This window comes from Narcine bancroftii, chromosome 12, assembly GCF_036971445.1.
Source record: "Narcine bancroftii isolate sNarBan1 chromosome 12, sNarBan1.hap1, whole genome shotgun sequence".
NCBI classification, from domain to species: Eukaryota; Metazoa; Chordata; class Chondrichthyes; order Torpediniformes; family Narcinidae; genus Narcine; species Narcine bancroftii.
Window position 1 is genome coordinate 88,573,214 of NC_091480.1, and position 15,759 is coordinate 88,588,972.

Here is a 15,759-nt window from a genome sequence, read left to right on the forward strand (position 1 = left end):
TCATTATTCTTCAAGTATGTGACAACATAATATCATGTAATGTGCATGTAAAATTAAAATTTAAAAGTTTTAATTTGCAGTTAGGAATGATGAGGTATCTTTTGCTGCTCTGAAAGATGAAATAATTGGTTTGTTGATTGTAATTATATTTCCAGTGAAAATGGAACTTAAACAAATAATGAAGGCCTGCTAATAATTGTTTCCACTTATTTATTATTAAAATCCCACATCTGAAGGAATTGTTAGACCAGATCCTGCAATGTCCTTGCTGATTCCTAAAGTAGAACATGTAAATAATTGATGAGATGTTGTGAAGCTAATGTAGAAGGCACAAACACCTGTGGTCCCAGAGGAGAGGTGCAAATGTGTTTCGGTCTGTCTAGTTGAAGGGTCTGCTGTTTTCTGCCTTCATTTACAGTTCTCAGTCTTCAGAGGAAGTGAATATGAAGCTCCCAACATGAGTGCAAAGCTATCCCTGTAAATGCAAGGCATTTCCATGCAACGACTTCAATTCCTATTTGAACTTGAAGCCAGATTTGTATTCACAGATATCTTCAATATCTCACTTCTTCAGGGTGTGATACCCACTTGTTTCAAACAGGCATTAATCATACCAGTGCCCAAGAAGGGTGTAGTAACCTGCCTTAATGACTATCGGCCAGTAGCACTTACGTCAACGGTGATGAAGTGTTTTGAAAGGATGGTGATGAAGCGTTTTGAAAGGCTGGTGATAAAGTATATCAGCTCCTATCTGAGCGGAGACATGGATATGTTCCATTCGCTTGTCGTAGTAACAGGAGTATGGTGGATTCCATCTCATTGGCTCTACACAAAGCCCTGGAACAACTGGACAGCAAAATTGCATCTTTATTGACTACATTTTGGCATTTAACACCATCATCCCCTCAAAACTGATCAGTAAACTTCAAGACCTGAGAGTTAACAGCCTATTTTGTAATTGGATCACGGATTTCATCACCTCCAGACCACAATCAGTGAAGATTGGTAAGAACTTCTCCACAGTACTGGGCTGTATTCTTAGCACCCTGCTCAACTCACTTTATACCTAAAACTGTGTAGCTCAGTACAACAATAACACCATAATTTCCCGATGATACCACAATAATGGGTTATATAAAAGAAGGGGATGAGTCAGCGAACAGGATGGAGACTGAAAACTTGGCTGAATGGTGCACCAACAACAACCTTTCACTCAATGTCACCAAAACTAAAGAGTTGATTGTTGACTTCAGGAAAGGAAAGCCAGATATATATGATCCAGTGACTTGAGGGATGAAAGGTGGAGAGTGTGAACAAATTTAAGTTCTTGGGTGTTAGTATCTTGGAGGATATTTCCTGGTCCCAACTCACCAATAGCATCGTGAATTTCTCTGGAATTTTCAGAAGTTTGGTATGACACCAGAAATGCTGGAACATTTCTACAAAGTTGTGGTGGAAAGTGTGCTGACCAGCTGAATCACGGTCCGTTTTTGAAACACCAATATCCCTGAGCATAAAGCCCTCCAAAAGGTAGTGGAGTCAGCCCAGGACATCACAGGCAAAATCCTCCCCACTATTGAGTACATCTACAGGGAACGCTGCTGTCGGAGGGCAGCAGCAGTCATCAAGGATCCACACCACACAGCACATGCTCAGTTCTCGCTGCTGCCATCAGGAAAGAGGTATAGGTGCCATAAGACTCGCACCACCAGGTTCAGGAACAGCTGCTACCCCTCCACCATCAGATTCATCAATGCCAACCTGAAAAACCTATCCCGACTCTCTGCCTCCTGTCAGACAAACAATTTTTGATCCATGCCAATATACTTTCTCGGACTCCACTTTCCTGTAACTTACTGAGAAGTAAACGCTTTCTGGAAATCCAAATATACAACATCAACCTGTTCCCCTCTATCCACCGCAACCATTATATCCTCAAAGAATCCTAACAAGTTTGTCAAACAAGATCTTCCCTTTCTAAAACCACGCTGCATCTGCCCGATTGAACCCTTACATTCCAAAAGTTTCACTATTTCATCTTTAATGATGGCTTCAAGCATTTTTCTAACTACAGACGTCAAGCTAATTGGCTGATAATTTCTAGTCTTCTGCCTACATCCCTTCTTAAAAAGTGGCGTGACATTTGCTGTCTTCCAGTCTGCCGGAATGTCCACCAATGCATCAACTATAACTTCTGCCATTTAATTGATTACCTGTGAATTACAAATCAGGGCTCTATAAAAATGGTCAGAGATGGAGTGCAGCTTCCACAATGATCAGAAAACTCAGTACAATTCAGGACAAAGCAACCATTTTGGTTGGCATCTGATCTCCCTCCCGTATCATTCATCCCTTCTCGTGCTGGGAGACCGTGACTGCGGGGTGCACCATCCACCAAACGCACAGCAGTAATTGGCTTTCTTCAGCACCTTTTCCCAAACTCTCAATCTGCATCCTCAGAAGGACAAAAGCAGCAGGTAGAATTCATCCTGACTGAGATTTTTTATTTTATTTTTAAATTAGACATACAGCATTGTAACAGGCCAATTCGGCCCTACAAGTCTGTGCCACCCAAATTACACCCCATTAACCTACAGAACAGTATATTTTTGAAGGGTGGGAGGAAAACGGAGCCGCAGAAAAAAAAACCCACGCAGACACATGGAGAACGTACCCGAATTATGATTATTTGTTAACATCTGGAAAATCCAAACTGTCCTTACCAAAAAGACTGCAAGTGCAGTTAGGAATTCCCAGTAAGCGCTGGACTTGGCAGTATTGTGAAATTGAACAAGGATTTATGGATTAACTTTTTTTGAAAAAATTATTCTCTTTTTTCAAAACAAGCACGGTGTCACTTTTGAAAACAGTAATTTTTAACACTCTTAGTATGGATCGCTTCTGAGATTCAAGTGCATTATGAATTTACTTGTAATTCCCCTCCTTTCCTCCCCAACATCAAAAGAAAACAAAACAATTAAAGAGATAGAAAATAGTAAAGGAAAGAGAAATTCAGCATATCGCCAGCCTTTCTAATCTACTTCCACTCTTTGAGATATTTCACTGCTGTTGTGTTTGTATATTTTGTCCAATTTTTAAATCTGTGAGCTGTGGGCACCAAAGTGCTCTAGATAAGGTTGCCATATTTTGGCAAAAATGTCATATTTATTTCTTAAATTATGTGTTATCTTCTCCTTGGGCACACAATTGTGCATTTCCTTGGACCATCGAGTGATGAGGTGGGGAGAGTCGAACTTCCAATACTTTTTTTTTGTTACTGACAGCAATATCTACAAACAGTTTTGAATTGCGCAGTCTTTTCTTGAATCTGTGTGACAGCTGGGAGCAGTCCCTCAGAACTAATCTCGCTTTCAGATAGGAACATAGGGACAGAGGAAGTAGGAACAGGAGTAGGCCAAAAATGGCCCGTCGAGCCTGCTCCGCCATTCAATAAGATCATGGCTGATCTAATTTATGACCTAACTCCACCTACCTGCCTTCTCCCCATATCCCCTAATTCCTCTATCATGTAAAAATGTACCTAACCAAATTTTAAATATGTTTAATGAAGCAGCCTCAACCACTTCCCTGGTTAGAGAATTCCAAACATTCACTACTCTCTGGGAAAAACTATTTTTCCTCATCTCTGTCCTAAATCTACTCCCCCCAGATCTGGTGCAACAATCTGACTCATTATAAAATCCAATTGCAATTCTTCAGACGAATTCTGATAGCAACAGAAATGCTGAGACATCAATTTCCATAAAATTTGTTTCAAAAATACCGATGTATGGGATGAGATAATGGGCACGGAACCTGCATGTTTTGTTTAAGGCAAAACATCTGCTTAATTGAGAATTTATTTTGTTTACCATTGTCTGGATCCAAACAAAAATGTTGATCAGTGCAGATTTCCACAAAAGAGATTTATGCCTTCTCTCTTTTGCTTCTGGAATTGCTTTGTTTTCTATGTTTGCGTCCCAATAGAAGTGGTATTTGACAGTACACTACTTGCTGCTGGCTGACCAGTGATGAATGAAAAGCAATGTTACAAGGTGACCCTTGGCAGGAGTATGAGGAAACATGAACATGAGAGAAACTAGGGACTGCAGGTTTTGGAATCTGTAGCAAAAAATTAGCCGACGAAAGACCTCAGTGGACCAAGCAACATCTGTGGTGGCGAGAGGGATGTGTCAACTTTTTTGGTCAAGATCCTGGATTGGGACTGATTTGGGGAATGGGGGTGGGGGTGGGGGGAATCTTGACCAAAGTATTGTCACATCCATTTTGATTCCCCCAGATGCTTTATTTACCCTCTCAATCCTTCCACTCGATTTCTTTTGAGCAAGAAAATCACTTTGAATGGTCGACATGGCAACACTTGTCAGTCATTCCACCTCCTCACGCTGAGTGGGAGCTAAAAGAAGGGAGAGTGTGGAGAGGAAGTGTTGGGTGAGTGCAGTATTTGTGCCATTCAAAACAATGTTGGAAATATTTTGCAGGTCAGGCAACATCTATGAAGAGAGAACCTGATTGATTGTTTCTTGTCAATAATTTTTCATTCATCATTGACCTTGAATGTTCATTCAATTTCTATCACCGTGCTTGCTACCTTACCCTGATTATTTCCAGCAAGTTTTGTTTCAGATTTGCAGAACCTTGCTTTTGTGAAAGGCCAGGAATCCGATTTGAAACATGTTTGAATAGGATTACTTTATTTGCGGCCTTATTAGAGCCTGTTAACCCAGAATTAAAAAGGAAGGTCAGTGTCCACGCACACATTAACCCTATTCCTTTCATTTTCAGATGAATTATTGGAACGATCCATAATGATTTAAGTGCTTTGTCAAAATCATGTCTGCAAGACGTGTTTTAACTAGCATTGTTTAAAATCACTTGTCAGTTGGAATCGATTGCCAGGCTGAAAGGAAACAATTATTAAAAATCCGAGCTGGCCAATTTTATATTTAGAAAGACAAGACTACTGATCATACTGGGGGTTCAACCCAGGAAATTCTACTTAGCCAATCTCTGTGCCAGCTGTTAACATTGAAGGGAAGCAGCTTACCTTCAATATTTGGAAAAACGACCCAAGCATTTCAACATAATAAGGGCTGTAAATGAATAGCTGACTGCATGGTGCCGAATGATCAAGGCTATCTTCATAAACCACTGAGTAGTGCGCTGGCAAAGTTGAGGCAAAAACTGGAAAAGGGGGTCACCTGTTCTTGGTGGAAAGAATCGCAGATCAGAAATGGTCAGCAGTGGGATATTAAGGTAGGTCCACAGAGCAAGCAAGAAGAGGAGGAATAGGACTAACAGGAGTGCTGTGCTTTGCAGAAAATAGGAACATGAGAGGATTCTACATTTAAATGCCTGTACATGGTAGAAGTAATGAGATTGAAGATGTCATGGGTGGAGAAGACTTTAACACAGCACAGTAAGCATGGTGGTTAGCGCAACGTTGTTAGAGCGCCAGCAACCCTGGTTTGAATCTGGCATTGTCTGTAAGGAGTTTGTACATTCTCCCTATGTCTATGTGGGTTTCCTCGGATGCTCCAGTTCCTCCCACCCTTCAAAACATACTTGGAGTTAATTAGGCTCATGGGCCTGTACAATGCTGTCTGTCTATGACTAAATGTCTAAATTCCAAAATCATACTTGGGATATTGTGCAAACTGTAGTCTTAGTGGAAGTACCAAGATCATGTTCACCAGTTCATGTGATGGTTGGTCTTTCATATGAAGAGAGATTGAGTAGACCTGGTCTTTTCTTTAGAGTTTGGAAAGTGAGAGTTGACCTCATTGCAGCATTCAGAAGACTTACAGAGTGACTATGAGGACGTTTCTTCTGTCTGGGTACTCCAGAGCTAAGGATCACAGTCTCAGAATAAGGGACATGCATCTTTGGATGGAAATGAGGAGCTCTTTTTTCATGCAAAGGGTGTGAATCTTTGGAATTCTCTACCCTGGAGGATTGTGGCAACTCGATTGTTAATTGCATTCACAGCTAAGATTGATACATTTCTGGATATTAGGAGAATTAAGGGAAATAGGAATAGAGCAGGAAATTAGTGTGTGGGCAAGGAACAGGCTGGAGGGATCAAGTGACGTATTTTCCTGTGCTGACTTTGCGGTGGAACAAAGGAAATGATGACTAAACTCAATCATTTTGTCAGTCATATGAACAGACTTTTGAAAGAGATGGAAAAGCAGTTGGTAATGCCTTGTGATGGAAACAGGATGGAGATTTAAAATTGAGGTTGCTCATTTGGGATGAAGTACAGCAGGAACTACTGAACAGTTTTGAAAATTCAAGCCAATTTTCGTAGTGTCTCGCATCAATATGTCAACACAAGGAATCACCTCTGGGAAGAGGCAAGTGGATTCAAGATTCCTTTATTGGCATGTAATAGTGCAGAGCATGTAACATTACATGTAATTGCCTTCTGCCTGCTGTCAGGCAGAGAAAGGGTCACCATTAATGTTGTCCAGTGCCCTTACAATGCGAGAGAAAGCGAGTCCCTTCAGAGACACTGAGAGTCCATGGAGTGTCTATTAGAATAGGAAAGTTATTTTAATTGGAGATTTTGGAAAACTTGGCTTTAGAATCAATAAATGTAATTCACGTTGGAGTGATATCCGAGCTAACATCCATCCTGACTTAATATTAATCTATGATTCTAAATTTTAAATTAAATTTAGACATGCAGCACGGTAACAGGCCATTTTGGCCCACGAGTCCATGGCACCCAATTTTCACCTAATTAATCTGCACCCCAGTATGTTTCAAACAATGGGAGGAAACTAGAGTCCCTGGGTAAAACCCATTCAGACACGGGGAGAACATACAAACTCCTTACAGACGGTGCAAGATTCAAACCCTGGTCCCAATCGTTGGAGCTGTAAAGGCATTGTGCTAACTGCTACGCCAACCGTGCCGCCCATTTCTGATGACACACAGGAAGTGGAATGGATAACATCATGCTCAGTGAACAAGCCTAACATGTTCTAGAACCTAATTACACTCCAAGCTGGGAGCTACATTTGTAAGTTTAAACCAGCACATATTATCATCAGGGAGCTATTAAATCTATTATGTTGAGCTAATTTGGTTTCACGTGCAAGGTTGTAAATTAACTTCAAAGCTCTGGGTGAGAATGTGATCACATGTAAAAGATTGTGGATCAGAAAGCAATGATCCATGAGGGCAGTTGCAGGATTAAAAGAAAAAAATGAGGGAAATTCCTACAATGTACATGAGTGACTTGATTCAGAGGCTGAATGATCAAGCTGGAAATGGAATGAGCCAGTCCAGTTGTTACATAATAAATTAAAAAATGGGCTGGGCCAACCAGGTTAATTCAGGCAAGTACATTGCAGAAACGGAGGAGAATTAAGCCGCAAGCATTTTTAATCCAGAACATTGCCTTAAACGTTACTCAGCGTAGCAAAAAGCAGGCATATCGAAATCAAGAGCTCATTTTAGAATTGATACAATCATTTCTTCTTCACGTTGAGTGTAATGAGGACATGGATTGGATTTCCAGACAGAGTGGAAAAAGCATTGGAGTGCTGAATTAGCCTTGATATTAGAATTGGACGCATTTTTCATTTCACTAATTCTCCTATTATAAAATATTGGAACTTGTTACCATCCCCATTGATGTGATCTACCAGGATCGTTGTCTGAAGAGGACGCACAAAATCATTGAGGACCCCTTCCACCCCGCACACAGCATCTTTCAGCTCCTTCTGTCGGAAAAGAGCTACAGGAGGATCAGAGCCAGCACCACCAGGCTGAGGAACAGCTTCTTCCCACAGGCACTAAGAATGCCGAATGACCAGGGGGACTGCTCAAACTAATGTTCCGAGACTCTCATATTTTGCAAAACAATTTTTATTTATTTATATGAATACTTGTCCTGCATATGTATTGTTGGTCTTGTATTAGTGTTATGTCTGGTCGTATGTCTGCGTGTTTTGCACCGAGGACCAGAGAATGGCGTTTCATTTGCTTGCAATGACAATGAACTTGACTTTACTTGTTAATTGCAATAGTGCATTGGATGGATATATAATGTGCCAAGGTCCCAACACCTTGGTCAAATTTATCTCTGCCTAACAGCTTCCTCCTTGATAGTTTGATAGAAAATCTATGGGAATGCTGAAAGGCAGTCTTTAAAACAGTGATCCATTTGCAGACATTCAAACTTCTGTTATGAATGAATACAAAGCTCTAATATTTGCAAGCTGGTCCAACTGTATTCAATTTGGCAGTTCTGCCAAGCTGGAGTCAGGAATGGAGATGTGTGTGACTTTACCAGTAGTCCATTCTCTATTTCCTTTTTTTTAAATGGAGGGTCACACGAATTACAGAGGTTGGGCAATTGCCACTAAAAGAAAGATTTGTAAATGAATTATAATGAAATATATTGACAAATCATTGCATTGGTTTTAGATTTTTGATTGGACGGGAGAAGCCAGGAGAAACCAGTGAAGTTGCTCAGTTGATTCGCCAAACCCTAGAACAGGAGAGATGGCAGCGGGAGATGATGGAGCGACATTATGGGCAATATGCTGATGAGGAGGAGGACGAGGTGAGAACCATCTGATGTATAATTTCTATGTTGTTTTCATTGCTGCAATGATCACACTTCAGAAATGGTTCTTGAGATGTTGAAATAGGGATCTTCCCTCAAAGAAGAATATAACATTTCAAGAAGATCATTACACTGAACATTTTTTTCAAAAGGCTTGCTTCCTTAAAAATGGGGATTGTGAAAAACAACCACAAGCTGAACACAAAGATAATTTAAGATTTGCTGTATCACGTAGGAAGTTGGAGAAACAATGAATTAACTTTTATTGAATTCAGCAGGTTTAATGCGTTAGTTCAACTAATGTAAAAATGTTTTGCCGCTGATTTTTCATTTGATACTCAGCATCCAATACTTTAGGGAAAATAGTGGAAATACTTGAAGAAATAATGTAAATCTTATTTACTCTATGTCTGGATTTCCATAGATCTTTCAAGAAGGTTACAATAGACAAGTGGTGCTCAACCTTTTTTTTCTTTCCAATCACATACCACTTTAAGTCATCCCTATTCAATAGGAGCTTTGTGATTAGTAAGGGATTGCTTAAGGTGTTATATGGGTGGAAGGAAAAAGTTTGAAAACCACTGTTTTAATCGTACCTAATTGACTCGTTATGTGCACAGTTTCAGAACTCCAAAGGAAATGGGCCAATGACAATTTTTCTCCGGCAAAATATTTCAGTAACAATTGGGTCTAGAGCAGTGATTCTCAACCTTCCCTTCCCACTCACACACCACCTTAAGAAATCCCTTACTAATCACAGAGCACTGATGGCATAGGGATTCCTTAAAGTGGTAGGAGAGGAAAGAAAAAGGTTGAGAGCCACTTCAAATAGACCATCAGCTCCACATCCAATCTTTCCACACTGATTGTCTCGTTGCAGTGGACATTCTTTATTCTTTGTAGAGAGTTGATGGTTTGGCAATTTCGATTCTGTGACTGGGTGAAGTCTTCCAGCAATTATCATTCAAGCTACTCCTGCTTTGGAGACAAGAATCATGGAAATTTGCCCTGAAAAGAAATCACTGCTCAAAAATTAAAGAGGAAGAATAAAATTCACTCTCATAGAATTGTATGATAAAAAAGTAAACAGACATTTTTTTTGTTTTCTTGAGGCATGCTTTTGTTTTCTTGAGGCATGCCCAACAATGCCCCCCCCCCCCCCCCACCCCACCCTTATTCCATCTTGTAATACAGGAGTTTCCTGTACAGGTACCTGTTTCTTTCAAAACAAGCCAACAATTTAAAGAAAGCTTTGCATTTTGGAGACTGTGGTGATGGTTATTAAAAAGAAAACCAGGTGGTCAAGAATTAACTGTGTGAGTGTTCAAAGGATAAGGCACAATTAGAAGATAATGTACACTCCAGCTGGGGCCATGTGCTATGTGGACAGGACTGATTGATCGTATATCCAAATTCATCGTAATTGAATTTGCACTAATGCATCAGTCCCAGCATAGTTTGCATAATGCAGTCAGCAGGCCATGTTTGCAAGTCCACACAGTTCAACTGAATGTGACTTGAGGTTACAAAATGCACAAATAAAGGTCTACTGTATCGTGGTTTCAATTTGATAGAAACAAATCTGGACAAGCAAAACAAGGTCAATAAATCATTGCTAATAAGCTTGTTTGGCAAAGCACACTTGTCAGCATTGAGAAAGCTCTGGCCTCGCTCCATGTCAGCTGTAACTCAGTTGATCATTGTGAGTGAGAGAGCAGATTTGAGCACGTGCGCGCGCACACACACACACACACACACACACACACACACACACACACACACACACACACACACACACACACACACACACACACACACACACACCCAAACTAGTGACATACAATCAAGGAAAAAAAAAACAATGCAATACCCGCCACTCCTTGACTCAGTGGCTCTATGCTACACGGGGCACACACTAAGATGTTCCCAACCCTTTAACAGTGCACATCGCACCAGATGATTCTCCAGCACCATTCCACGGCGCTCAGCCTGGAGTGAGGCAGGGTGGTCCCTCAAGGATGGCAAAGAGGAAGAGCCGAGCACACATGGCACCCTTTATAGTACTGGAGGGCTGGTAGGGTGTGTGGGGGAGGGGTCCCAGCCCAGGTAAATTACAGGGACACAGTAGCTCATTGCCAGCAAGATCTAATCAATTACAAAAGGCAATGGCCTGAGGCCAAGTACAAAGGTACTTAAAAGGGCCAGTGGTCAGGTGTGCACTGATAGATGGGACAAGGCTAAACATTGATTGGCAGGTGGTGTGTCTTCCGACGAGGTAATGGGCACTGCTGCCAGGTGACAGCCACAACCCTCCACAGTACAATCACCTCTTTCTCAGAATAACAGAACTGTGGGATCTCTCGTTCCAGAGCCTTGGCGGAAAAGTCAAGGCTGCCGGTGCAGTACTGAGAGAGGGCTCCATTCACTCAGGTGTAGTCCATGGGCTGCAGTGATCAGCAGAGTACCTTCCTGCCCTCTGCCACAGATGTAAGTGATCTTGTGGATTATGGTGAAGAGTATCAGATGTTCTGGCCAACATTTGTTCTTCACAAAACACACACACGGGGGTGGGAGCTGGGGGTGGGGGGGGGGGGGGGGGGATGTCAGATAGCCATTTAACTCCGATATTTCAGTGCACTTTCCCTGAAGTGAAACGTAACATTGACTATTTCTTTCACATCACTCTGGAAATGCATCCAGGATCTTCTCAACTGTGCATGAGATACAGTTTAGAACATAAGAAATAGGAGCAGGCGTCGGCCATCCGGCCCGTCGAGCCTGCTCCACCATTCAATGAGATCATGGCTGATAGGATGATCAGCTCATCTCCACCCACCTGCCTTTTCCCCATATCCTTTAATTCCCCTACCATGTAAAAAATCTATCCAACCTGGTCTTAAATAGATTTACTGGCATCAGACATTAAGTGGGCATCATTTCGTCTGCAGAGACTCTTTTGAAACATTATTGGGGAAATTAGAGCTTGTGTCCAGATTGACTACTGAAATAGTCACATGTAATTGCCAATGTGCCAGATAGGAACATAACCTCCATGCTTCAGGATCCTCCCTCTAGAGTGCTCTGCAGTGTTTAACATTCCATTTAGCTTCAGATCACAATAATTTTAAGCAGTCATGTCGCTGTGGATCAAATCTTCACCAGAGGCCCTGATCCTATCTGTGTCTCTTCTCAGGAGATGGAGGATTGTGATATTAACAATTATAAAAGAGTTGTGATCAAGTAAATATGTTTTGTGGTGATTCCTGGAATAAAGGAATGTAGATGGATTATTGAATCGAACCAAATTGCGCCAAAGAGCAGATGGACATTTTCTGCATTGAATTGTGAAGGTAAAGGTGATTCATAAAAGTTGCTTCAGAGAAAAGGAAGAAAATAGGAAACAGTGAAGGCCCTTGACATTCAGACCTGCTGAGATCCTTCAACATTTCTGTGTTTTTACTATGATCACAGAGTCTGCAGACTTTCATGTTTCACCACATTCAGAATATGACCCAGATAGATAATGAAAGCATCCATTAGCCATTTTGTGATGTGAGTTATTGAGGACAGTGTTTGGAATTCCCATGGAATGATAACTAAATAGCAAAGAGGCCAGATTATTATGTAGCAGTTTAAAAAAAAATGTTCCAAACCCTCAGATTCATTAAAAGACCCATAAGCCTGAGAAGCACATCGCCACGAGAGTCGTAAGTCACACCTCATAGGTTCTGCAGTGGCAGTATTTACCCATCTGCTCCATAACCATCACTTAATGCTGACTGAATTTTCTGTTCTGAACTGTGCTGTAGGATTTTGAACTATTCTCATACAATGTGAACAACACGAAGAGCAATTTCTTCAACACCAACACCAATAATAGCAACTGCCGTCCAGTGGTAAAGATTTGTCACGATGCAGAGGTATTGGATTTGAGACCAATGCATGGTGTGGGCTTTGTGTGACCTTGTTTTAGCCAACTTTATTCTCTTTTGCATGTAATTTTCCTGTCAATACTAGAGGACCAATTTCTCCCCCCCCCCCCCCTTCCTGTTTTATAATAGTAGATGTAGAATGGAAAGTCCATTTGCAGTAAACGATGCAGCTACCAAATTTATACACGTGACTCCATTGGATTTCCTGGGATTAGCCCGATTTCTGGCAGGAATCCTACCTGCATCATAGACCTTGGTTTTTTCAAACTTCCCCTAAACTCACATTCCACCTTAAACCATCCCTATGCCATATTTGTTCTGTGATTAGTAAGGGATGGCTTAAGGTGGTATGTGAGTGGGAAGAAAAAAGTATGAAAACCACTGTTTTAATCATACCTCATTGACTCGTTATGTGCAGGGTTTCGTAAGTCCAAAGGAAATGGGCTAATGACAACTTTTCTCAAGCAAAGTATTTCAGTAACAATTGGGTCTAGAGCAATGGATCTCAACCATGTTACCCAGTACTGCCTGTCGCATGGTCATATGGTCGGCAACTAAATCAGCTCCCCCACCAGGCTTGCCAGGTGCGGAGGGTGATAGACATCCTGCAGGATGAAAAACAAGACCTGTCAAAAGATGGATTAACCCTCTTGTAGGGTCAACGGCCTTCTAGCAAACACGTACTGTGAAGTGCGGAAAGGTCATCTCTTGCATCAAAGCTTGGTCTGGCCATTCACCACAACAGAACTTCCCCCAACTGTCTGGAAGTTTGCAAACCCTACTCACCTAAATCCATTCACACACATGCTGTTCCTTTCCTGAGGAGTGGGGTATCCTCATATCAAACCCCACACACTGACTGAAAGGAACCATCATCGTCCTATGGGATGGATAGCCAGAAGGAGAAGAGAATATTATGAGCAGTTTTGGTCTCCATATCTAAAGATGTGTTCACATTGGAGAGGTCCAGAGGTGGTTTGCGAGGATGATCCCCAGGGTGAAAGGGTTTTCATATGAGGAGTATTCGAAGGCTCTGGGATAGTACTCAGAGTTTAGAAGAATGAGGGGGATATCATTGAAGTCTATTGAATACAGAAAGGACTGAATAGAGTGGACATAGAGAGGATATTTCCTATGGTGGGGGAGTCTGGGACAAGATGGCACAGACTCAGAAGAGAAAGAAACATTCCTTTAGAACAGAGATGAGGAGGTATTTCTTTACCCAGAGGGTGGTGAATTTGTGGTATTTGTTATTGCGGACAGTCACAGAGGGGATATATAAGGCAGGGGTAGATACATTTTTGATCAGGAAGGGAATCAAGGGTTATGTGGAGAAGGCAAGAAAATGGGTTTGAAAACAACTCGGGCAGACTTGATAGGCTGAATGGTCTAATTCTGCTCCTATTTCTTCTGGTCTAACTTTTGCTGCCCGTTATTTTGCCCACAAATCATTGAACATTGGCCTCCAAGAACAACTCACAAAATGAGGATGAAGGGTTTTCCTCCTTAACGAACACAACTTCTTCTTGGTGAAGATGTGTGTTCAAATGAAAGCCACGTTTAGTCACCTTTGAGTATTTCCCCCCCTTATCTGCCTGGAACTGCATAAAATAGGGTGGAAGGGCTGCCTTGAAAGTCCCCTTTATCTAAACCAGTGACCAGATTCTTAATTATTTCATCTTCGACGATCCTTTAAAAAGTTTGGTGATTATGTGTTTATTGTGCATTGGTTGTGATAGTACAGATTCTATCACCAATGTGTATATGTACAGATTGCAGTGTAGTGGGCTGATATTGCCTCAAACCGTGAATCTTGGCGCCTCACAGTTCGGCGGGCAGCAACCTCCTTTGAAGAAGACCGCAGAGCCCACCTCACTGACAAAAGACAAAGGAGGAAAAACCCAACACCCAACCCCAACCAACCAATTTTCCGCTGCAACCGTGTCTGCCTGTCCCGGATCGGACCTGTCAGCCACAAACGAGGCTGCAGCTGACGTGGACATTACCCCTCCATAAATCTTCGTCCGCGAAGCCAAGCCAAAGAAAGAAAGAAAGAAGAAGAGTGTAGGATGACTGTGATTGGCTGAGAGTGTAGCCCCACCTACTGGCAGGTCTTCAAGGATTGTTCCTAGCCAGACCAGGTCAATCTGGACTGGTCGACCTACTTGTGATACGCTCCAGTCTTTTAGTTAATAAAAGCCTTGGTTTGGATCAACAAGTCTTTGGTTCTTTCGACGCGCTCTACAATTTGTGAATTTGAAGCATATTCTATTGTCTTTTTTAAGAGTAGGTTAGATTTGACCCTTGTGGTTAAGGGGTTCAGGGGGTATGGGGAGAAGGCAGGAACCAGGTATTGATCAGCCATGATCATATTGAATGGCGGTGTAGGCTTGAAGGGCTAAATAGCCTCCTCCTGCATCTATTTTTCTTTGCTTCTATGTCTTTTTCAGGGCAGTTTTCTATAGAGAAATAATGCTTTACTCTTATAAATTGCTGGAGTTGAACACTATTGCTATTTTGGGAAATTGTATGATCATTCATTAGACACCGCAGGTCATGAGAAATTTGGGTCAGGTGCAGAGTTAAGTTCCACTTTCCTAGTTTAGAACAAACTCAAGTCGAACAGTTTCCCTGTTGCCTGCATCAGGCACTGAATCAGAAGCAGGGGACCATCAGAACTGATCACAGAGATGATTAGTAGTTCGGTGAAGCTGAGGTAAAGATCAGGGCAGAGCCTGAGTGGGGCACAGCATTTAGAAGACCATTCTGATAATCTTTACTGTGTGTATGAGGTCATCAAAGATTTTGTAACATAAATAAAAAGGAGGGTGGTTTGACTCAAGCCATTAATCTCCAAGGTTTGCTACCTTTGACAGGATGTGTCTCCAGGGACTCTGAGCCAATACTGAGCACCTTTCTTCCTTCCCAACTCCCACAAATGCTGCAGGTGCGGCAGCTTAGTACCTGGGACTCAGCCGTCTCTTGCTTTGTGCCATTTTTCGTTCTCTCCGTTTTAGTTGACTTGTAGGATCTGTGCCAGCACCTGCTACAGCCTTCTCTATTTAAGAGCTACAAGTAAACTTTAAGGATCACAGGCAACTAATACTGAACATAATACCCATAGGGCACCCTCTCATCCAGCCAGTGAAGAGTGAGGTGAGTAATGACCCAGCACCCCAATTCTTGCAACCCGGCCAACGATCAGCGAGGTCCGTTCTGACGCAA

At 41.9% G+C, this 15,759-nt stretch overlaps 1 protein-coding gene across 4 annotated transcripts in view; it reads left to right on the forward strand.

Annotated features, from left to right (window-relative positions):
• LOC138746469 (neurabin-2-like) overlaps positions 1-15,759 on the forward strand; it is a 177,601-nt gene that overhangs the window by 134,117 nt on the left and 27,725 nt on the right. For all 4 annotated transcript variants that reach the window (XR_011346979.1, XM_069904658.1, XM_069904659.1 and 1 more), the window contains exon 6: positions 8,461-8,599. Coding sequence is in view for 3 of the 4 variants with exons in the window: in XM_069904658.1 (XP_069760759.1) it covers positions 8,461-8,599 (139 nt within the window). In the remaining variant the exon portion in view is untranslated. The remainder of the gene's footprint in view (positions 1-8,460; positions 8,600-15,759) is intronic.